At 41.4% G+C, this 25,736-nt stretch overlaps 1 protein-coding gene across 6 annotated transcripts in view; it reads right to left on the reverse strand.

Annotated features, from left to right (window-relative positions):
• The window catches only part of shaker (Potassium voltage-gated channel protein Shaker), a 175,296-nt gene that overhangs the window by 96,162 nt on the left and 53,398 nt on the right, over positions 1–25,736 (reverse strand). Inside the window, exon 1 of one of the 6 annotated variants that reach the window (XM_064698848.1) lies at positions 6,936–7,079. The exons of the other annotated variants lie outside the window; for them this stretch is intronic. Coding sequence (XP_064554918.1) covers positions 6,936–6,961 — 26 coding nt within the window. The 5' untranslated portion in view covers positions 6,962–7,079. Of the gene's footprint in view, positions 1–6,935; positions 7,080–25,736 lie in introns of those variants that run through there. 6 annotated transcript variants of the gene reach the window in all.

Here is a 25,736-nt window from a genome sequence, read left to right on the forward strand (position 1 = left end):
AGCTTCTGCTTACGAAGTGTTAAATAATTTTTAAAAATTCAAGCGCCACCTGGCGTTAAGAGCTGTTGTCTTTAATGTCAATTTGTCTTGAATAAAGTTCATTCAAGTTTTTCTCTAATGCAATTCAAATGCCATACGGCTTTCCCTGGGCAGCATTTTAGTTCGTTTTCATGAGCTCGAAGAAAACTAGGGGACGGTCGTTTTTTTTTCGATTACTTGGAAACGGGGCAAGTTATCGTTTATCGGAAACAAACCCGTAATGCGCGGGCACTACGGACATACGGACATGGCTAGATCAACTCGGCTATTGATGATCATCAAGATTATATATACTTTATGTGCTCGTTACATACAGTTGCACAAGTGCATTAAGCCCCTTTGTATCAATATTCAATGGGTTCAGCATGTTCAAACATGTCAAAGGCATAATTAATTTTTAGAACTGGCTTAAAGGCTTGTGTTTGTGACAGCTTCGATTTGGCCATGGACAATTGTTCGCTAATTATTTTCTGATATTTAAGCAAAAAACTTAAATAAAAGCTCAATTGTAATTAAATAGTTTGAGTTGCTGTCGAAAAAATGGCACACAAATGCAAAAACTACAAAATGATTTCTATTCAAAATAAGCCTAGCAGGCATTTTTGCATGCACAAGAATTTTATTTCGATTATTTTGTGTCTCCGGGAGCTTCCTTTCTTTTCCATAGAGCGTTAATATCACGGAAATTCTTTTTATTTGCTGTGCTTGGAATATTATTCCAATTATGTTGTGGCGCCACCTGGCGGCGGCAGTCGTTTTTACGCTTAGATTTTGGTCTTTTGATATTTACAATTTGTGCTCGCATTTGTTTCATTTATTTTATTCGCCTTGCTCGTCTGGTCAGATATGAAATTTGGGTCAACTTGTCGTATGCGCAATGTTTGCATTTCAATATTCATATTGTATTTCTTTTATTGCCATCTCTTTTGGGCATTTCGAAATGAATGCTGCTTGGATCATGTTCTTACTTGACTATTCTATTGTTTTTCTTTAATTATGTTTGATGATAAATGTTTAAGTAAATAAATGAAAATTGTGATTAAGAAAAACAGAATAGTCAAGTCGAAATATTATTAAAATGTTTGTATAGTTTTCAAATATGTTTATTCTTATTTCTTCAGCAGAAAGAATAATAAATCAATAAAATAATCAAAAAATATAGAATAGTAAAGTTGAAAATTGTTTCTGTATTTCTTAAAATTATTTTTATTACTTAAGCAAATATATGAAAAACGTATTTAATAAATATTGAAAATAATATTTAATGGTTAGCTCATGACTTTTGTATATTTTTTAATTATTTTCATTTCGTAGACATATATAACTAAATATATAATAATATAATTTCATTTAAATATATTATTATATTTAATTTTTTTTTTAAGTAAATGAAAATTATGATTGAAAAATATTGAATAGTCAAGCGCAAACATTTGCCATCACATTGAAATTTTATTATGTCTGTCATTTCTCAGATAAATAGTATTCTCCTCTAAAAACATATTTCACAAAAGAAAAGACTTCTGCCTGAATAGAACATAAGTATATTTCGACATTGTCTCTGCTTTTGCCGTTTGTCAATTTTTGCTTTAAAAATGTAAACCAAACGTAATTAAAAAATAGGTGTTGCAAACTTTGATCATTGGCAGCAATTTCAGCTGTTTTGGCTCTTAGAGCCCAAAGTCTGTGCTTCGATCGCCCAGCTAGTCGGTAAGTCGGTCAGGACAAGTTGCTTTTTATTGTGAGCAGACATATGTAGATGTTGCGTTTTTGTTTCGACTTCAAATTAAGTATAAATGGCCCAAGGCTTATGTTACCTAAAAAAATAAGGAACAACAATTTCGAAATGTGCCGCCAGTTGGCCGGCAAGGGCTTCAACTTCGATGCCCGATGCCAATTCGTAGCAGCACTGGAAATTAACTTGGCTAAAATATTCATTAACTGCGCCCCCGGCAGCAGCAGCAGTAGCAGTAGCTGAAGAGGCAGCAGCAGCAGAAGCAGTTAACGGCGCCCCGGGGCGAGTTGCCAAGCTGCAAGTTGACTTAAGTGGCGAAAAGGCGTCAGGGGTGAGGGGGGGGGGGGGGAAGTGCTGCAGTAGGCTAGGCAAATTATGCTGCACATTGCACGTTGCCCATTGCCCGTTGCATTAATTAAGGTAAATAAACAAACGACTCAGAGTTGGGGCAACTGTGTGGCACCATCGTCCTGCGGGGCTGGAGGGGTGGGATGTGGGTATTGCAGTTACTGTAACTGAGACTGAAAACAGCGCCACAAATGCTGCAGCAAGTCTCAAGCCTTTTATTTGCTTGTTCAGCATGCAGCAGCGGCAGCGGCAGCGGCCAGCCAGTTGCACTCCCCGCGTCCAGTTGCAATTTTCCGCACTTTTCGGCTGTGAGCAGCGTCGCTTTAAACACCTTTTTCACTCCTGAAGCTGAAGTTAACGTTGACACGCACAGCAACAAAAACAACAAAAAAAAAAAAAAACCAACATTAGATGGATGAAAAAAAAACAACACACGCGCGCGGGAAACGGAATGTTGCACGCATCTGCCGGGCCCTGAGGCGGCCAGTTGCACGAGGCACAGAAAAACGCCAAAAAAAAAAGGAGAATATATATAGAAAAATAAATAAACAAACAGCAGCAAAAGCCGCAGGTAAGCGGCTAACGAACTGCTTGAATGACTGACTGACTGACTGATAGACTGATAGACTGATTGACTGACTGACTGGCTGACTGACTGACACGAGCGACTGGCGAATTGATTGACTGGCTGATTGACTGGCAAACTGATCGACTGACGACTAACTGATTGATGAGGCAACGTGAACGACGACAGCCGCCGCGCGCGCTACGGGAAACGCGGTACGTTGTGACGACGTGACTGCGACTGCGACGACTGAGCGCTGCAAATGGAGCCCAGTGCCCAGAGGCCCAGAGCCCCAGCGCTGAGCTGAGCCGAGCCGAGCCGGGCAGCCGGAGCCGCAGCCGCAGCGCCGAGCCCAGAAAACCGAACGGCGCCCCAAATCGTGCCACATGCCGAATGAACCCAAACGTGCCCGTGCCCGTGCCCGAGCCCGAGCCCGAGTCCCGAGTCCAAGTCCGAGCTCAAGCACGTGCGATTGCTGCAGTGGCTCGGCAGCTCCTCGCCTGCTGCACTCTGCGTGTTGCGTGCCGGGCAGGTGCCACTGCCACTGCCACCAGGCAGCAGCAGCAGGCAGCAGCAGCAGCAGCAGCAACAACAAACTACTGCCAAAAGTAAAGGCAAATAGTTTTAGTGCCACTTGGCACGAACATGTAAAAGAACACCGACAAAAAAAAAACACAACAAAAATTATAAAAGAAATAAAGCAACAACAACAACAGCAATAAGAAGAAGACTTGGGCGCAAAGCTTGGACTCGAACTCGGAGTCGGAGTCGGAGTCGAACGCGGCTTAAGCAAAGGCTGGGCAAAAAATAAGAAATAAAAATAAATATATTTTAAACGAAGCGTTGACCGAACATGCCTGAGCACAAGCAAAGTGGCCAGAACTGGGCTAAGGGCTGGCGGGCCGTCTGTGGCATGGCTTTTGGCCTGGCCGATTGCGATTGACCAAAAGGGGAACGTGGTCGCGACTCTAATGAAACGGGGGCTAACAGGCAAACAGGCGGCGACACGCCGACCGGTCAGCGCGCCCAGTGAAGCGTGTGTGCCACGGACAACAACAAAGCACGCGCGCACACACACACACACACACACACACACACACACACACACACAAACACACAGGTGTAGGCCAAAAGCCGAAAGTAGGTGAAAAGTGTAAATGAAAAAGAAACGGACGACAAAAGCGAAAATCGAATTGAAAAAGGCAGGGCTCATGTGTATGTGTGTGTGTGTGTGTAGGTTAAAAGCGTACACACACACACACACACACACAGACACTCTCGCACACTCTCGCTCACACACGCGCATAGCTGCATCTATCTGTATTATTTATGTGTTGCTTTAAAATGCCGCCGAGCGCTGTGGCCATTTTTATTTTTTTTTGTCTTTTTGGCTGGCCTTTGGCTCTGGCATATGATTAATATAATGCAACCACAGCTCAGTGCCGCGCTTGGCTCTGGCTCTGCCTCTGCCTCTCGCCCTCCTCCTGCTCCTGCTCCTGCTCCTCCCCTCCCTCTGGCCCTGCCTCTCGCTCTTTGTGTCACGTGTGCACTTGAACGCGCCAACTAAAAGCCACTGGCGCCGCAAAGGCCGCACACAAATGCCAATAGCAACAGCAGCAGCAACAACAACAACAACAGCAACAACAACAATAGCTACAACAAGAACAGCTACAACAACAACTGCAGCCACATGCGATTTCAATGGGCCCACGCGGCGTATGTGTAATACAATTATTAATAAGCAAACGCACAAATGCATTTCCATTGCCTACCCCCCCCCCCCCCCCCCCCCCCACCACCACCATCCCATCCCATCACACAGAGCATGTCTGTCTGGGTGTGTGAGAGCTTTTGCCACTGCTCGAGCTTCCGCTCAAAGCTTTCACTTCAACACAATTGCAAGCTTTTATCTAGCTTCCGGCATGTCGCAGGACACAAACCAGAAGCAGGCGATGCGCACAGGCAAAGCTTTTAAGCTTCGCTTTTGCACACACGCCAAAGCTCTACATAAAAAGCTCGATCGATATCCGGCTTAGACTAGGCAAGAACTATTTGTGACTTTTAATTAAAGCAGAGCTTAACAGTTAGTCGATAATTTAAATGAGATATTTATAAGTACATAATTATATTTAAATTGAATGTTTGACAAGCAAAAAAAACCGTATATATAAATAAATATATGTACATATATGTGTATAGGAATCCCTTAATGCTTAATGACTGTAATATATGCCGACTTACTATATGTATAAATATATAATATAATATGGAATATTGGTAATGCTCGGTCATAATTATACGTCAAGAATTGTTATTTCATATAAGCTTTATATATATATATATTTAGATATCTGTACACATATAGAGTATATATATATATATTCATGGACATATAAACTCAGCTATTTAAATAGGTCACAACCGTAACAACTTTTCAATGCGTCACATTTTGACATCCCGTAAGCATTAAAATATCATTCATTTATTTATATAAAAAACGAGGTTACAATTATAAATAAATAAGGCAGGTAAAACAAATGAAAGCGCAGGCTATTGTGGCCTTCGGCAATGCGTTTTCTTTTCTACATCCTTATAAAGAGTATTACAAGTAATATATAGATATACATAAGAGTAGTGTTAAGAGTGTATATAGAGTAAACTTTCCACAACGCATCTATCCAATCGCACCCATATTTCGTATTAAACATAGCTTAAAAACAACCCAAAACAAAAATATGTTGCCTACTTTTGGAGCACTTACGAGAACACTATCTGATTCTTAACTAAGCTAAAAGATATATGCTAATACAAGAATAATGTTGCCAGACTCAGATGCCAAATTGATCTAGAGGCCAAACCACGAACAAAGAGCCAAGCTTTATGACAATCGGATGAGATTTGACCGAGTTATGGGGGTGGGAAATTTTGACCCATGTCTATATAGATTATTTAAGGGTACCATTTTTACATGAATTTTGACCAAGAATAATGTTGCCAGATTTAGATAACAAATTCATCAAGAGCCCAACCATGAACAAAGAGCCAAAACTCGGGAAAATCGGATGAGATTTGACCAAGATATGGGCGTGGGAAATTCCGACATATGTATGTCTATAGGGGATATTTAAGGGTACCACTTTCACATAAATTTAAGCCAAGAATAATGCTGTTAGATATACATATATGTTAAATTGATCTAGATGTCAAACCATGAGCAAAGAGTCAAACCTCGTGAAAATTGGTTGAGTGTTGACCTGGGAAATTTCGGCCTACGTGCCAAATTGATCTAGAGGGAGTGGGATATTTCGACTTATGTCTATAAAGGATAATAGCGGGTATATACCGGCCTTGCCCGTGGTACGCTGAAACACGTATTCATTTAGATCTTATGTAGAGCTTTGAAAATAAGCTTGAAGCAATTCGGACTAAACTTAAAAGTTCTTTAAGGTTTCGCCTTAAAAGCTTTTATTTTGCCTAAAATATGAAACACGACTGAAATGATCGGAGTGGTCAGATATCGGGTCAATCGATGACTCTTCTTACCACCAGTAGTTAGACTTCGGGTCAATGTGACCCCATTCTAGAGCCCGTAATAAGATTGCAGAATGGAGTCCACTTGGCCGTCCTTTTAAGACGCCGGAATGATTGGTTAAACTTATAATTCTCAAAGAGTTAAAGCAGCCAAAAGGCAAAGAGTTGAGCAAAGTCTGCCCATGACAGATAGATAATAAATTCCACAAAAATATATAGTCAATTATTGAAAATTGGCAGATTATCGATTGACTTACCTGAAGGTTGCGTTGCCAATATCACATCGAGTTGTTTGTAATGGAAATAGAGAGAACAGAAAGTCAAAGATTAGTCAGGTATTAAAGAATCGGGGCGGGCAGCTTACGGGCGGGACTACATGGAAACGCAATTGCAATTGAAATCGCATTCGAGCATTAAGCGAGAAGCGAGAAGCGAGAAGGCAACGAGAAGCAATGTGCAATGCGCTGAAAAGCAGACTGAAAGAAGAAACATATTGCTGAAATTGAGAAATGCGTATTGCGAATTGAGACTTTGATTGAGAGCTGCAATTGGTTAGACACAAACTTATGTACAGATTCCTGCAGCGCGCACACACACACACACAAATACATATACACACTCATTCACACACATGAAGCGGGGCAGCGTTTGGGCGGATGCGCTGAGGGAGGGGGGTGGGGGCCAACCCATCGGCTTTTGATCAAAGTTTCCACTTACCCGCCAGCAACAAGTATCATCTGCATGTTGCACGGTTGTGTGTGTGTGTGGGTGTGTGTGTGTGTGTGTATGCCTCGTATATCCTGGGCGGCACTCACACACGCTCACACACGGCTGGCTTCTGGTCTGCTCCTGGCCACAGAGGCTGCTGCTCTTGCTGCTCTTGCTGCTGCTGCTGCTGCTGTTGCTGCTGCTGCAACTGCAATGCCAATTGCTGCAACTGCAACATGACGGCCAGCCCTCTTTATTTTTTTTATCCGCTTTTCTTGTGCCTCCTTTTCACTCTCTATTTTCCTTCTTCCTTTTTTTTTTTTTTTTGTTGAATACGATTTATTGTCGCGTTGGTCGTGTTAGCTTTGTTTCACTGTGGCACACAACTCCATTTGCCGCACCGCATTTGCTTAGTTTATATTAACACTGCAATACACACACAGACACACACCCACACACACACACACACATGTCAATTGGCAGCCAACACAACAACAACAACAACAAAAATATCATTTGGCAGGCTTTGCCTCAGTTCTCAGAGCAGTATATTATTTTTTATTATTGGGCGGAGCTCAAAACAAATTCGAGTGAAACGTCTAATCAAAAGTTGGCAAGAATCAAATCCGAATTAAAGCCAACTCGAATAAAGCCCCAAAAACAACAGCCGCAACTTGCTCGTGGCTCCAAAACTTTAATTTCAGATATTATTTATTGCACTATCATGTAAAATGATATAAATGCATTTGTCTCGTTATTTATGGCATGCATTTACATTTCATCTGATAACTAGTCAAACCCATTGATGAGAGAGTAAGCATAACCTTGGCACGCCGAAGATTTAATACCCTGCCAGACATTTGTGAGAGTTGGAAAACAGAATATTTTGCCATACAAATGTAACTATATAATATAGTAATGCGATCTTGATAATATGTGGTTCATATATAAGCAGCCTAGTTTAAATAATTAATGGTCAATATATCTTGATAAAGATAGAAGTTTTTCATACAAGAACTTAATTATCTAACGATTGTTCCGATAGAGCTATATGATATAGTAGTCCGATGTTCATCAAAGTTTGCATGTTGTAGGGATTACAAGATATCTTAGAAAACAAAAAGCTTGCCATACAAGAACCTACTTTTCGACCGATCGTGATATAGTAGTCCGATCCGGATAGACAGACGGACGGACGGACAGACGAACCTGGCTAGATCAGTTGTTTAAGCCCTAAGAATGTCAACGCAATCGGACAATAAGCATCGATCTTATTGGGGAACCATTCCATGGTGCGAGGCTGCAGAAAGAAGAAGCTAACTTATTCTTTCTTATTCTTTTTTTTCTTCTCGATCTTTATGCTATAAGTGTGGCCCATTATTTTATAATAATAAAAAAGTGATTTTCTTATCAGCATCAAATACTGTCAAAATTGAAGACAGTTTCTGCTATCAGCTGCTCACCTTTTGGCAGCATACTTTTATACCGAGCTGTGATTTGAAGGGGGGGAGTTGCAAAAGAAAACTATAACTTTTGACTTTTATGGACATTTTTTGAGTATCAGCAAACTTTGCGAACAGTCAAAACAAAAATCAAACTTTCGCGTTGCTTTTTAAAGAGGTATTTTACCTATACATATATATATGTAAGTATAATATATGTGTATATAGCTAATTGGAATTTGAACAGTTTATCAGCTGTTGAGTAACTGCGCCACATTTCGTTGGGCTTGTTTACATGTTGCATGGGGCAAAGTTTTGTTTGGCGCAAAACTTTTTGCGAAACTTTTGCCCAGAGACTTAGCTACTGTCCGCACACACACACACAAGCACACGCACACACGGACACAGCACATTTAACAGTGCCGCACAAAAGTCAGTTAACAGTCGCAATTGAACTTTATGACAATTGTCAGCTACAGTTATTTGCTGACAACTTGCATGTTGTTTGTGTGCGTACTTTTGGCAGGCACTATGCTTGCGGCTTGCATGTTGTTGTTGTTGTTGCGGCTTGTTGTCTGGCTGTTTTGCCTGGTTAATTTCTTCGCCATGCTGTTACTGTTTACTGTTGTTGTTGCTTGTTGTTGGCCACATGTTGCTGTTGTTGCTGCTGCCGTTCTTTAATTTTAGCTCTCACTTTGTCGTTGCCTACTTTTATGCGCTGCGCTTAACTTTTGGTATATTAAATTCCTCAGCTGTTATTATTTTGTGCATTACGTATATCTGATTTTTTTTTAAATTTTTAAAAATTTAGTTTAATTTAATTAAATTTTTTTTTTGTTTCGGTTTAAATTTGGAGCTCATTTGTTTGAGTTTTTCGTGTCTGTTTTGGCCATTTCATATCATTCCATTCCATTGCGTTCCACAAGGTCGATGGCATGCACATATGCGTCTCGCTCGCACACGCGCGCACAGCTGTTTTGGCACATCTGTCGCTCTCTGCTGCTGCTGCGAGCAGCTGTTAAATGAACTCTTGATTGGTTGTGGGAGCGGGGCGCGTATACGCGCGTATGTGTGTGTGTGTGTGTGTGTGCGGCGGCTTTTTTTTTTTAACTGCAATTCGAGCTGCGCTCAGCTTGGCGCCACGCGGCCAACTGACGGCGACGCTAGCGGCTAAAAACAGCAGCTCACAAATAAATATTTGTTGTTGTTGTTGTTGTCGGTTTTGTTGTTGCTGCTGCTTTGTTTTAATTAATTAAATAAGCACATTTTGGTTTGGGGGTCGCGCATATAATTACAAAACTAAATATTAAGTAGACGCCAGCAGGCGCCAGCTAATCCCCAGAGGCTGCACACACAAACAAACAAACATATTCTTATGCATACACATACATATACACAAATATGCAGACAATAAAACAGTTAGTTGGCTGGCGTTAAATAAACGTAAATAAACGATGACAGTTGCGGCAAATGTCTCATTGTTATGGCTGGTTAGGGCCAGGGGCGCTGTGCGGCTTCCGAAGGAGGGTACGCGGTGGAAGGGCTACGTGTGGGTAGGGGGGGTTACTGACGAGGAAGTTATAGGATAAGCATGCGCCAAGCACAGATCCAATTTATATATGTATGCATATACATATATGCAACACATATACATGTAGGCGCACACACACACAGGATGAGCAAAAAACGCGGTTTCATCAGGTTTTGTTTTTTTTTTTTGCCATCAAGCAAATTTGTTTACATTTGCAAAAAACCGGGCACGAAAAAAAAAGAATATGTAAACGTTGCGGTAAGACGCGGCACACACACACACACACACACACATGTCAAATCGTCTCTCACTCTCCCTCTTCCTCTCACACACACGCGAACACGCACGCGAGAGAGCTCCACGCTGGGCTGCTGCTATTCATTCATTTTTTTCTTCTTTCTTTTAATTTCTTCTGATTTACTGTAGCCTAATCAGATTTTAATAAAACTTATTTAACTGGCATTACGCAAAAAATATGTGTACACAGGAATATCCGCAAAAAACGCGCCGCACGTTGCGTAAATGCAGCGCGCGCTCTGCGGATGCCAGAAACGCAATGAAGACGACAACAACAAGAACAACAACAACAATATAACAATAGAATTTAGTACGAACAACAACAATTCTATTTGCGGACACGTTCCGAGTGCCAAAACGTTTCCCGCACCAGAGACGCGGCCGGAGGGCAAAGCGAAACAGTTTGGCAATGGGCAAGCACTGGCGCCGGCTTTGGCAATGTAACACTGACACAGTAACATAGAGCGCGCGCACACATACTCTAGCGTGGGTGTGTGTGTGTGTGTGTGCGAGTGAGTGTGTGCGACTCGGAGGATTGCCAAAATCATTTTTTGGGCATGTGGCTCTAAATTTGCAGCTTAATTTGCATTTTAGTCAATTGTTTGCGGCTTGAAATACGATTAAGTGTGCCAAACACACAAGCACACACACAGACACACACGAAAATAAACAAACATATTTGTATGTATGGATGCACATACATGCGTACACACGCACTTTTTGGCTGTGGCGCTGCGCGCAAGTCAAGGCAGGCGGGCAAAAGCTGATTTCCACACTTTTGTTTGTGCCCAATTTCAAACATATTTACGCACATCTTCAAGGCACAAAAACAAAAATTCCAAAAAAAAAAACAAGAACTAAAACAAAAACAAAAAAAATAACACTTTAAAATGCGACGACAATAACAGAGGCGAACGGGCAAACGGTAAGCGTTGAGCGACACGCGACACGCGACAAACGATAAACGGTAAAGCGGATAAAGGCAGCGCGCAACAACAAATACGTTGTTTGCATGTTTCACATTTTGCCAAAACGTTTCCAGCGGCGCTCAGCCTCTGCGAGTAAAAGATGCGAACTGAGCGTCTATGCTGAGAAGAGAGCGAGAGAGCGCCCGGCGCTGAGTGGAGAGAGCGCGCCTTAGCTTACGTTAAGTAACACGCACATGGGCTAGAATGAGATGGAATGCAGCTTGCGGCAAGCGTTGCTCCTTCTGTTGTTGTTGCTGTTGTTGTTATTGTCTTAAGCATAAGTTAACCAGCTTGTGTGTGTATGTGTGTGTGTGTTGCCGATAACAACAAAAGCGAAGGCCAACTTGAACTTTTGACTCTTGGAGTCACGCTCTCACTCTCCCACTTGCCCAATCTCAACTGGACCGCTGGGCGCCTTGTTGCTGCCGCTGCCGCTGCCGCCGACGAAGCAACTGCTGCTGCTGTTGTTGTCTTTAAGTAGATTTTTTTTACCAATTCATTTATGTAATTTTCATTAAAATTTTCGCTCGTTTCATGCGCGTCCGCGTGCGCCGTTTATGCAACTGGCGACGACGATGGCACAGAACATTTGCACCAGTGCGGCGACAGACACACACACACACACACACACACACACACACACACACATACACACACATACACATACATAGACAGAGGCACCACACACTCAAACAACTCGATAAGTTTCGGCTGCTTTAGAAATTGAAGAATAACAATAACAACAACAACTGCAGCAAGAACAACGACCCAAAAAAAATTGATTGCTTAACGCTGAAGGACTCTGGAAAACAATGCAATGAAAATGCAATGAAAATGAAAATGGCGAATGAAAATAACGTTTAACGTTTCTTTGGCGCCATCAGCGCTGCGCACACGCCCACCCGCTGCCCACCTGTCCGCCTCTCCACCTGTCCGACGGCTGCCTTCTGCTGCTTCTTCTTCGTCACTTGCACTTTAGCGCCCAGCGATTTATGCTTCTTATTTGGTCCTAAATGCAAGCATGAGCGAGAGGGAGAGAGCAAGAGAGTCGGAGAGACGAGGGGAAGGAGCGAAGACGAGCAAGAGCGGGTGCGAGTGCCAGCAAATGGCGCAAATTTTGTTTTTGTTTCTGTTACTTTTACTTTTAATTTTATTGCAGTGTGTTCGTTACACAATACTCTATAAACAGACCAAAATACATGTATACAAACACAGATGCACACACACACACACACACACACACACACACACGCATACACACAATACAATTATGGACAGCTGTTCCACATTGGCCAGTTATATGTGTGTATGCATGCACATAAATTGGCATGTATGTATGTATTTGCCATGGATACATATATGCACACACACACACATACACACACACACACACACACACACACACACATGTCATTTCAGACCGTCTTGGAGCTTGGAAGCGCCGCAGACAACGGCCAAACGGACAACAAACAATGCAAACGATAGGCAAACAAAACACGCAAAGTGTTCGCTCTAATGGCGCTTTAGCTGTCAGTCAGTCCGTCAATCAGTCAGTCAGTTAGCCAATCAAGCAAAAGCAGCAACAACAAAAACAACAACAACGACAACAACAACAGCAGCAAATCAGCTTGATGTGGCTGACTTTGAATGATGCGATTGCGGTGAACGGAATGTGTTGCGAATTTGTGGTTTCTCATTTGTTTGTTTACATCCGTTTCAGCAATAGCTCAATTAGCATTTCGGTAAGATATCGCATGTAAATAACGATAACATATATGTAATATAGTAATACAGTAATATCGAATATAGATATCGATAGCAAATGGAATATAGATACCGATAGCATATCGAATATAGATATCAATAGCAAATCGAATATTAATGTGGATAGCTTATCGTATTTAGATCTCGATAGCGTAACGACTATATATGTCCATAGCATATCGAATATTGAATCAAATTTATGAATATGTTAACAGCATATCGAGTAAATGTATCGATAGCATGTCAAATGTAGATATCGATATAATATCATATTTAGATATCGATAGCATATGACATAATAATTTTAATAGCATATCGAGAATATATATCGACAATGGCATATCGAATACAGATATCGATAGAATATCAAATAATGCAATCGATAGCAAACCAAATGCAGATTTGTATAGTATCTCAGCTGAAGATTTCCATAGCATATCGAATGTAGAAATGAATAGTATATCAGCTGAATATATCGATAGCATATCAGCTGAAGATATCGATTGACAACGATGTCGTACCGAATGCAGATATCGATAGCATACAAAATGCAGATATCGACTTTGCATAAACTGTGTCTAATAATATCGCTAAGCAGATCTTTATATCACATCATTCAGCAAAACATTCGAATAACTGCAGTTTCTACCATACATAATCTATCTTTATGGAATTTTGTAGGGCTTAACTAGAATATGTGCATATGCAGCAAAGCGCAAACAACATTTTTAGATTTTAAGAAGAGACGGAGATGAAGGCATCCAAAATGTACAAAATAATCTCAATCGAGAACCTATTTACCAAAGTTTTTGTATCTAGTTCTTATAATTTCCAAGCTATACATAAAAAAATGTTGATTCTGAATCGATAACCGAATGGGAATACATCGATAAAGACAAAACTTTAATTATATATTTATAGATTCAAAAATTTCAAATCTGTTGCTTAAATGATTTTCAAAATCGATTATCTAATAAGATCCATAATCGATAAATTAGAGCGAGGTCGTGAACAGGCACGGAACTGGACACGACCTCGGTTATCCAACCGACTCGCTCGAGATAGTCGCCAGAATTGTGTAATGGGACCATTTTGGTAATAAATAAGATGTGCAAATAAAGTGGCAAGACATTGATCGATTGAGAAGAATGTTATCGTTATCGTTTGCCATCAGGCATCAGATTGCAAGCCCAGCGACTAATTTATTTGCAATTAACTACTGTCTGAAGTCTTGGAAATATGTTTCTTAATTTTAAATTAAATGCATAAAAGTTAATGTTATAGTGAAATGAAAAAAGCACAAATTCCCCATTTCATAGAAGCTTCACTTTTTAACAGTAAAAATCTCTGGGAATACGTCATATTTACTTAACTTTAGTTTATAATTATTATTCAAACAGACTGAATTAAGAATATATTAATTATATTTACTTGGATTTCCCTTGGTTTGGGCATAAATCGTGACTAGTTTCTCTTTGAAAGTGTTGTAAAATGGTGGAATTTTGGTTATTGAAATTTCATTTCTATCTGTATTTGAAGTCAATTAATTAACTGAAGATGTTCATCAATATAAAACAATTAATTTGAAATAAAGATTCAAAAATCGCGAATTTAATATCAGGTCAAGAAGCTGACTTCTACAAATTATACATTGTCTTGATATATCTGAATATTCGCTAACGGAACATATTCGAGATTCATATTAGTTATGGATAGGTAACTTATTCCTGTCAATTTGTTAGGGTATTTACAATATATATTATTAATATACATATATACATATATTAGAATATTAGATATTGGAATTATAAAGATTGTATTTCGTTCAATGGCAACTCTGACATACGAAATGATCAGATATGTCTATATATTGAATAAGAATGGAAGATGCAAATTTATTGCATTTTCTAAAGTAGCTTGTGCATTTTTCTCAGTGCAGCTGCGACTGGAGCTGTCTTTTACTCTGATGTTGCCGTTGCCGCAGCGAACCAGTCAATAAAACATATATTTTGTTTCAGACTAGGTCAGTCGTACACACACACACACACACACAGCGTAAGGGGAAATTTGATTTGCGTACCAATTGATTTTTTTGCCATTTTCAGAATTTGAACAAAATACTCGAACGCATTCACCTCATGCATATTGCATTTTCTAATCAATGAGGCGGAAGCCAGGTGCTGCTGCTGCTGCTGCTGCTATTGTGCTTGATGGGGAACTTAAGGAGAATGGAACTGAGAGCCTCGGAGAAGAATGCAAGAGAAAGGTGCTTACATGCTGTGCAGGACATCCTCGAGGGCGCGATAGATCCTTAACATGCCTGACTGCCCGCCTGCCTGCCAGATGGCCAGCAAAGGCTGTAGCTGCTCCACTGCACCACTGTTGCACCGCTCACCGGTCACAGAACGGTTGCTGCCACTTAAACAAAAACAATAACAAAAACGAAACCAACCGCTGGCCCGGCCGCTGCTTTTGGGCCCATTTTAGCGGGTGCCGCAACAACCGGAGCTTAACTTGGAGCCAACAAAAAAACGGAACACAAAACACGGGATACGGAAGACGGATGACGGAAGACGGAAGACGGGACACGTTCTGTTGAAACACACACACGCAGTGATGCGGAGCGTGTTGAACGTGCGCTGACACTGGCGACGCTTCCGCTTTTATTTGTGCGCCGCGCCGCGCCGATTGCAACTGCAACTGCAACGGCAACGGCAACTGCCAACGCCAGCAACATTTTGGGCCTTCCAAAAAAATGTTGTTTGCCTGACTGCCGAAATAATAAAAAAAAAAAAAAAACAAACACCAACAAGAGAGAAAAGAAACAAAATCAAACTCTCGCACACAAGCAGAAAGAAAAGAACGGGTGACAGCTGAAAGGCGCTCGCAGCAACAAGAAAATCATAAGGGACAGCAGCAGCAGCAGCAGCAGCAGCAACAACAGCAGCAGCAGCAGCAACAACAACGGGCTCATGTAAAAATGTCAACGTGCAACAACAAAAGCGCAAGTGGCAAAGGCGACGCAGCCGCCGCTCAACTTTGGCCCCGGCGCACATCAATTGGCGAAAGGCGTCGGCCGCAGGCAACAGCAGCAGCAGCAGCAGCAGCTGCGGCAGCAACACACAAAGCCATTATAAAACGCAGCGCTGCCAGCTGCGACGCTGCAGTTGCTGCCCCGCTTGACGTTTGAACTGCAGCAACAGCAGCAACAACAGCAGCAACAGCAGCAACAGCAGCAATAAATGCAGCCACTTGAGTGCGCAAAAGGTCTATGTCTATAGGCATATATGTGTGTGTGTGTGTGTGTGTGTGTGTCGCGCACATTTAGGCGGACACTTTGTCATACGAGGCGCCTCAACAAAAATGTTATTTATACAGGCCAAGAGTTGCTGTTGCTGTTGTTGTCTTTGTTGCTGCTGCTGTTGCTGCTGCTGTTGCTGCTGTTGTTGCTGCTAGTTATTACTGTTGTTGGTGTTGCTGACAGTTCTTTACTCTTGCTGCTGCTGCTGTTGTTGCTGCTGTTGTTGCTGCTGCTGTTGTTGCTGCTGTTGCTGCTTTTATTGCTAGTTATTGTTGTTGTTGCTGTTGTTTTTGCAGCTGTTGTTGCTATTTATTGCTGCTGTTGTTGGTGTTGCTGCAGACTTTTCTCGTGTTGTTGCTGTTGTTGGTGTTGCTGCCAGCTATTGCCATTGCTGCTGCTGTTGTCGCTGCTGTTTCTTCTGCTATTGCTGCTGCTGTTGCTGCTGCTGTTGTTGCTGCCCTTTTTTTTTGGATGTTGTTATTGCACGCCCTTTAGTCATTGCGCTTATTGTTTGCCTGTTGGCATTTGGCTTCAATTTGTAAGTTCTATTGTTCCATATATTATTTTGTTGTCCTTTCTGATACCCTGCTCACAAATTGAAAGGGGGTCTATTAGAGGAACTCAGCTGGTTGACTACACATTATTATGAATATTCCGCTTCGTGACAACTGTTTACAGCTGCGAACAAGCTCTTTAAATTTAGCTCTTTAGCTATGATTAAACTGGCAACAGAGCAAGTCGACTGCAGTGCTTGCTTCTTAGTTGGCTACAGGGTATTCGCTAGCTGTGCATACTCAATTGTTTGCCGCACTCATTTGTTGAGAAGCAGCGACAAGAAACAATTACATTGAAAAGTTTTATTTCTAAACCGAATATGTGAGCTTGAGAGAAAACAACAACAACAGAGAGAGAGAGAGAGAGAGTGTTGGAAAGGTAGATAGAGAGAGGGAGAGAGAGAAGGAGATAGAGTGAGTGTGTGATAGCTCATCAAAAGCGACAACCAACTTAAAATTGCTGCTGTTGTCGCAGGTGTTGTTGCTGTTGCTGCTGTTGCTGCTGTTGCTGCTGCTGTTGCCAGCAGCGGTCGATTCTATCCCGCACAACATGTGTGCGTGTGTGTGTTTGTGTGTGTGTGATTTTCTATAATAAAAGACAATCAGCAGGCGGGCGAGCTAATGAAATTTGAAGAGTTGCTCGCGTGACGGCAGCGAAAATTGTGTGACGCCAAATAAATGACAACAGCAGCAACAGCAGCAACAGCAACAGCAGCAACAGCGGCGACAGCAGCCAAATGACAACAGCTAAAAGTCAGCGTCAGGCAATAAAAAGAGATGAACGACAGGCTGGCAGGCGGGCAGCAAATAAATCGCTGCTGACATTGTCAAGCTGCAGTCTGTCGACTGGCAGCAACTGTGGCAGCAACTGTGGCAGCAACATTTCTTTTTTTTCTATTTTGTTTTTTTTTTTCTTTTGACAACTTTGTCGCAGCGGCCAATAAGTAAATGCAAAGCTGTCGCCGAAGACACAACTGACGCTGAGCTGCCGGCACAGGTGTGAGCGCCAATGTCTTGGGCATTGGCTAGACGTGGCCTGACGTCAGCAGCAGGTTCATCAACTGTGCCACTTGTGCCACTGACTGTGGCAAGTTGGGGCTGTGCGCTAATAGCTTGCCGCTGCAGTAGCTGCGACCTTCCCCAAAGGCTTTGCAGCATGCGGACAACACACACACACACACACATACATACACAGACGCACACGTGCAACATTCACATTATTCATGCAGCATGCCGCATGTGGCAGGCGACGTGCAACTTTTACTTTCATTCGCTTGCCGCCCTTTCGTGCCGGCCAGAGTTCAAGGGCAAGTCAGCGTCAGGTCGGCCCAAGGGGGGACTGAGCCGTGGGGCAGTTGGGTTTATTAACAGCTAATTGCTGGCACTTGAACTGAAGCCACAGCCAGTAAACACACACACACACACACACACACAGGAGTTGCTGCAGTGCCTGGCACCATTTTCATAGCATACTTTTTAGCACGCTGCAAATAAACTTCCACGAATACTCGCAACATATTCGCTCAATTTGAAGCCGCACTCAGTTGCATGCCCCGAAAAGGCAGTCGCTTTCTCAATGAATCAAGGCTCTCTCACACACACACACACACATGCATGTACATATGTAAATATGTATGTACATATATTAAATACATCAACTGCAGTTTTGATTGTCGTCTTTTGGCAAAGGTCGTGACTGTGCAATTTGTAAGAGTATTTGGAGAAGGCGGCATTTCATTTGCTAAGTAAATGCAATTGCTTGAAACTTGTAGGCGAGTGTACTTTAAATAAATAAATAAATTTCCTTTTAGCTCGGACAGTAATCGCTCGATAAGTGCAACTAAAATAAATTTCAATTCTATTTTTATCACCATTTATTTTTGTTGTTTCTTTTTTTGTGCAAATTCGAGGTTTTATCCGCATGCGGTCAAGCTTGCAGCTGATGGTAGCTCCTTTAGCCATACTTCCATGAATTCTATGGCACAATTTGAGGGGGTTTTTGAAAAGGGAAGAAGAAAATTTAAAATAGAGCATGCCGGAAAATGCCGAAGTTTTTATTCTCAATGTCAATGGGGAATGCTTAACTAGGAAATACCGAGAACCTGGTGGCCAGCTGCCGTAACAGCTTCTAGCTACCTTCTATGCAAAAATGTACAATATCGCACACTCACACACACTCACGCACACACATGTGCAAGCCGCATGCTGTGCATTTTATGCTGCTTCCCTCAGTTTCACACTATGCGAAATGCGTTCTGAAATAACTTCGGTGTTTGTTGTCCGATCTGTATGAAATTTTAAGGGCATTCAAACGAATGTGCATACCGAATTCCAAGGTTCTGTCAGAGAGCAAAAAGAAAATGCTTTGTTATTTATAGAAGGTGTGTGGCTCGAACATGCGAACCCTTCACATGCTGGATGAAGCTCTATCAGCTGAGCCACATGCACCTTTAACATCGCCGAGTCAAAGCACATATACTTGGCGGCGTGTGTCCGTTGAATAGTTTTCATAATTATCATTTAAAATTCAATTCCCAAAAGAAAAGCTCGATAGAAAACTCAACTCTCTAGGCCCAACTATTTGCTCTATGCGCTTATCTTCAATCAGTCGAACAGTCAGTCAGTCAGAAAGTCAATCAGACAGTCAGTCATTCAGTCAGTCAATTAGTCAGTCAATCAGTCTGTCAGTCAGTCAGTCAGTCAGTCAGCCAGTCAGTCAATCAGTCAGTCAGTCAGTCAGTCAGTCAGCCAGTTAGTCAGTCAGTCAGTCAGTTAATTTTCCAGTCAGTCAGTCAGTCAGTCATTCAGTCAGTCAGTCAGTCAGTCAGTCAGTCAGTCAGTCAATCAGTCAGACAGTCAGTCATTCAGTCAGTCATTCAGTCAGTCAATTAGTCAGTCAATCAGTCAATCAGTCAGTCAGTCAGTCAGTCAATCAGTCAGTCAGTCAGTCAGTCAGTCAATCAGTCAGTCAGTCAATCAGTCAGTCAGTCAGTCAGTCAGTCAGTCAGTTAATTTTCCAGTCAGTCAGTCATTCAGTCAGTCAGTCAGTCAGTCAGTCAGTCAGTCAGTCAGTCAGTCAGTCAGTCAATCAGTTAGTCAGTCAGTCAGTCAGTCAGTCAGTCAGTCAGTCAGTCAGTCAGTCAGTCAATCAGTCAGTCAGTCAGTCAGTCAGTCAGTCAGTCAATCAGTCAGTCAGTCAGTCAGTCAGTCCCTTAAGAGCCTGCATATGACATGCCTTTAACTATTTCGTTGTTAAACTAGTGCATTAATTATGCTATTTGGAAAATTGCAAAATCGATATATATATATGTATATATATAATATAATCGAAAATCGACTTGTGTTCAGATTTCATAAATCGATTTTTAAAGCATTAGGGAGTGCTGATTAAATAGTTAATATATTTAATTAAATGATGAAATAATCAACTAAATGATGTGCCCGCAAATTCGGCCAAAGTCCGCTTAAATTCCTTTTAATAACTTCTCGATTTATCGATTTAAAAAAGTGTTGGATAGTGTTATTGATAGAGCGTCGAGGCGTTGAAAAATGCAAATCAGCTGCCAGCTGTGGGTTGGAGGGGGCTGGGGAGTTAGCTTTGCACTTGCGACCGCCACGCCCACATGCATAAGCATTGCCTTGCGACCTCGCCAAAGGCCTCTAGCAAAGCAATTCCCTATTGTAACCCACCCCCCCCCCCCTCCTCCCACCGGCCAGCCCCACCCACAACTCCACCTCAAACACGAAAATGCCACCAAAGAACCCAAACTCTTCGCATGTAATTAGCCAACAGCTACAAAGTGCAAAATAAAGTTGCGACTGGGCGTTGAAATTTTTTTTTGCGCCGCTTTTAATACCCTGTAGAGCACAGACTTTTGCGTGGTCTATATAAGCTTTAATTGTTGACAGCAATTCGAGTGGTTTAGTTGGTTGAGATAATATTAGAAATATAAACAGTTTAGTTGGGAGCTGGAACTTTGTGGCTTAAAGCTTAACAGGGCATCTCTTAGTCGTGCATTCAATCGCATTTGTTTTTTTTATTTTAGCTTGGCTTTGCTGCTTATCGCACCACAAAGATCGCCACAAAGGCCATGTTACGAAATTATTGGACACACACACACGCACACATAAACGCTCTATTGCACACTCGCACACTCGCACACACACACACATACACTGACACAAACTCATAATGGCACACACGCTGCGCCGCTGACATGCAATGCAAATAGTCAACACGCCGCCACATGCCGTGCACACAAATCAAGGGCACTTGGCCCATGTTGCCGCTGCCCCACAACCAACACACACAACCCACCTAGCCCAGCCCAGCCCAGCCCACACTGCCCGCCCACTACTCTCCACAACAAATGGGCGAGGTCGCGGTGGGCGTACGAGTTGCCGGGCCATTCAAATGGCGGCTTCAAGTCGCGTCGCATGTTTTTCTCTTTTTTCTTTGATTCTTTGTCGCCTGAAGTTGCCGGGGGTCAGCAGCAACAGCGGCCCGCACCGCTGCACCGCCGCACCGATGTACCCTTTCCTGCTGCCCCTTTATGCTTGTGTATGTGTATGTGTATGTGTGTGGGCGTTGTAGGCGTGGCTGGCTGTTTTGCCGTTGCCAATTAACTTAAACTGCAGAGTAATGTTCGCCAGACGCGAAACACAATTCGGAGTTTGACTTTGTTTTGCATGTCTGCACACACGCACACACACGCACACACACACACACATGCACACACGTGATATGCTAGTTATTGTTAGTTGCCGGCTGTTGTTATTATTGTTGTTGCTGTGGCATTGACATAAATTTTGGTTGGCCAAATGAAATGGCAGCAACGGAAGCAGACAACAAACGCGCAAAAACAAAGCAGCTACAACAACAACAACAACAACATAAACAATGCAAAGGGCAAACAATACACGCGACACACTACACAAAAGCAACACACAACACTCAAACACACACACACACACACACACACACACACACACACACACATGCACACGCAAGGCACATTAAAGCAATTTTCTTGCAATATTTTCCATTTATTTTCATTTGATTTCTTTTGCTCAGCTCTACAATTTGGTTACTGTTGTTGCTCGTGTGACACATTACATAAATACGAAATAAGCTACATAGTATTAAAGAGAAAATATGTACACACATACATGCATATACATGCGTCGAACAAGCGCAGGAAAATGGCCAAGAAAATGGCATTCAACGCCGCAACGAGTCAAATTATTTCACTTAATGCGAAAATCGAATTCAGCTGCCGGATGAAAAGTTAGGGAAACTTATTGCAAGAGAAAATGCTGAAAATCGACAGGAAAAACGGCAGGGCAGGGCAGGGCTGGGCAGGCTTCGGGCGAGTATGTAAAGGGGAAGCACCTGGCCGCTGACAGCTTGGGTAATAACAAGGAAAATGAGACAACTGTGGCATGTCGAAGATTGAATACACTTTATAGAGATTAGCTAATCTCTATAGCCAATCGATCGGGCATGTGAGAAGTCATATGATTTAATAAACCGATTTAATAGGATTTTTGAAGACTCTGGTCAAGATATATGGAGAAACATACAAGTTTTTCGTCTTTCGATGGTGAGCTATATGATATAGTGCTTCGATCCGGTCTGCAACAGAAAGTCGGCCTAAGCACTGAGCGCCACACGCATCTGGCTATATAGACACGACAGCTGTTGCCGATCAGGAATATATATACATATATGTATATATTAATATATTTATATATGTATGGCTTATGGGGCGGGAGATATCTTCTTCTATGTGTTACATGTTTGCTGACAAAATGATGACACCCTCTGGAAGGGCATGCAAATAAGGACGCCAATAACAACAATCGATAGCAATAATTACAGTGAAAACTCGTTTGCACGGACAGTTCCCTCAAGACGAGTGTCCGCCTAACAGGTATATCCGTTAGGAGAGATGTATTTTTTACTGTATTATTGTTATTATTATTAATATTATTATTATTAATATTATTATTATTATTATTATAATAATTATTATTATAATTATTATTATTATTATTATTATTATTATTATTATTATTATTATTATTATTATTATTATTATTATTATTATTATTATTATTATTATTATTATTATTATTATTATTATTATTAATATTATTATTATTACTATTATTATTATTATTATTATTATTATTATTATTATTATTATTATTATTATTATTATTATTATTATTATCATTATAATTATTATTATTATTATTATTATTATTATCATTATTATTATTATTATTAGTATTATTATTTTAAGATAGGATCATACAACAAATTGGGACTCAAATTCGAATTTGATTTATCTTGAATTCCCACCAACTTTTATAATAAAATAATTGTATATATCCTCTAGCCGATATTGGTTTAGTTCTTCAATTCTTAATCTGAGTTTATCTGAACCTTAAAAACAGAACAGTTTCCCCTTTTTACATTTTTTTCTAACGTTTTTTCCCAATAAGATTAAAACGAAATTTGCTTGTTTAACAAATTGATGTAAGCCAAAAAGCAAACGACGTATAAAATATGAACACACAAATATGTCACGGAACGTGTGGCACGTGATGCACAATTTTGGGGCTTCAATAAAAAACGAAAAATAATAAACAAAATGAAAAAAAGCAAATCACGACACAATTATTCATTTGGAGTAGCTTTATTTCAGCTGTTACAAAAATACATTTTATGCAGGCAAAAAACCAATTCCCTTTCTGTCACGTAACGTGCGAATACTTTTATACACTTGTACGAGGGCATGTTCATTTTGTCAAGCAGTATACAATACATAGAAGACATAGACGTCTACGAGCTGAGCTATAATCCTTCTCTTGAAGGGCATCAGCAGTCGGGTCGATATAGCTGGGTGCGTCTACTTTATCACGTGCTTCTCATAGGAACAATCGGAAAGAAGGTTTTGATATAGGGGCAAATTTGCTTTCCAGGCAAAATGTACGTTGTAGGGTATTATTAATTGGTATACCCTTGTATAGGGTGTCATAATCTAGTCATGAAATGTGTAACGGGGTAATGTGTAAGGGAAATGTTAGAAAGGGTATTAAACCTTCGGCGTGCCGTAGATTACCTTGCATTCTCTTTCCTTTTCATCCCTGTAACAAGCAGAAGGAAGCATATCCGACCCAAAAAGTATATATATGGCATTCCTGATCAGCATCAATAGCCAAGTTGATGATGTCCGTCTGTCTGTCCGTCTGTCCGTCTGTCTGTCCGTCCGTCTGTCTGTCCGTCTGTGCGTCCGTCCGTCTGTCTGTCCATATGTATGAACGCGTCGATCTCAGAACCTCGAAGAGCTAGAGACTAGAGAAACGGTAGTAAGAGCTCCAATAATCGATAACTTGCCTCCTTTCCAAACAATCGATTAAAATCGACGTAGAAATTCTGTTTCTTGGGCAGATCTCCTAGGTTTCAAGAGCTAGACTCACCACAAATGAGATGTTGCCTCTAGAATAGTATAGACAGATCTTCAGTATCTTTCATTTTCTAGCTTAGGGCTGAGCTGAGCTGCATAGAAGAAGGTTCCGAGCATCCCCTAGTCGGGCACTTCCGACTAGAGCGTTCTTGGTTGTAAAGCCTTTGAACCATTTCTCAGACAGCTTTCATGTTTTGTAATATAAAAAGCAAATGCAAAATACAAATTCATTTCATTTACATATTCATTTACATATTGCACAAATCAAAATTGGCTCCGAATCTCGGAATAAACCCGAGTCTTTGAGGTTGAGGAGTGGATTAAACATATATAATATTTTTGGGACAGCCTGCAAATGACATTAACACATTTTGCACCTGTGCTCTGTAGGCATTTGACTTTGACCTTCAGCTATTATGGCACACACACACGCACACAATCACGTGCTCAAGTGCGCGCTCACACGCACACACACGCGCGTGCATATATTTATGCAGATTAATTACAATTATTCGTCTTATGCAACATGGCGTATGCGTAATGAACCATTTCCCAACAGCTTGTGTACGTGTGTCTCTCCGTGTGTGTCTCCGTGTGTGTGTCTGTGTGTGTGTGTGTGTGTGTGTGTGTGTGTGTGTGTGTGTGTGTGTGTTGAGTTATGCCGGCTCCAGTTAGTCGCAGAGATGACTACGCACATTCGTTTTATTTGTGCTGCTGACTCTGGCAACGAATTGGAAATTTGTGCGATTTTGCGAGTTTTGGCGACGCCGACGGCGCCGTCTGCAAAATCTGGCTAAAAAGCCAACCAAGAGTCAGAGGCAAAGCAAGCAGAAGAAAAAAACTGACTAGCAATAGGCGGAAGTGACTGGCATTTTGGAGTCGTTGTCTCACTGCGACAGGGCAATGACTCCGGACGTGGCATGTTGAACCCGTCGCAGTCGCTGGCATTACGCATACGCCATGTTGTGCGGCTGCTCAAACTGGCCCCATTCAGAGCAAACAATTTCACCCAAAACAGACTCCTTCGGATCATACTTAACACAGCTTTTGCTGTCTCAATTGTTGCTGTGTGAGCTTCCAGGTGAGAGTATAAAAAGTTCTTTATGTTATTTAGTTATCGAAGCATTTGCGTAACAAAATTTACGGAGATCGCTGAGTTGGTTTTTCAGATAGATTTGTGCGCATGAAAAAGCAAAAGCATTTAGATGATTTAAAATATTTTAAGTAAAATGCAATAGTTGGGGCATATATATATATATATAACTGTCGGGTATTTGCCGGCCTTGTTTTGTGCTTCAAATGTTAAACTTTGCCTTTTCAACTATTTTCCCAGCCGTAGACAATTAAAATCTACCCATACTATCTTGAATTCCACGTCTCAACTTATATTTTATATAGACAGTTAAAGAAAAAAGTTGGAATCAACGATTTCCGCCCAACTTAGTCTAGTGTTCAGAGTTTTGAAATGTTCCCAAAGA

This window comes from Drosophila montana, unplaced genomic scaffold (assembly GCF_035044405.1).
Source record: "Drosophila montana isolate Dmon_TW-CO22-7 unplaced genomic scaffold, ASM3504440v1 contig_786_1, whole genome shotgun sequence".
Taxonomy (NCBI): domain Eukaryota; kingdom Metazoa; phylum Arthropoda; class Insecta; order Diptera; family Drosophilidae; genus Drosophila; species Drosophila montana.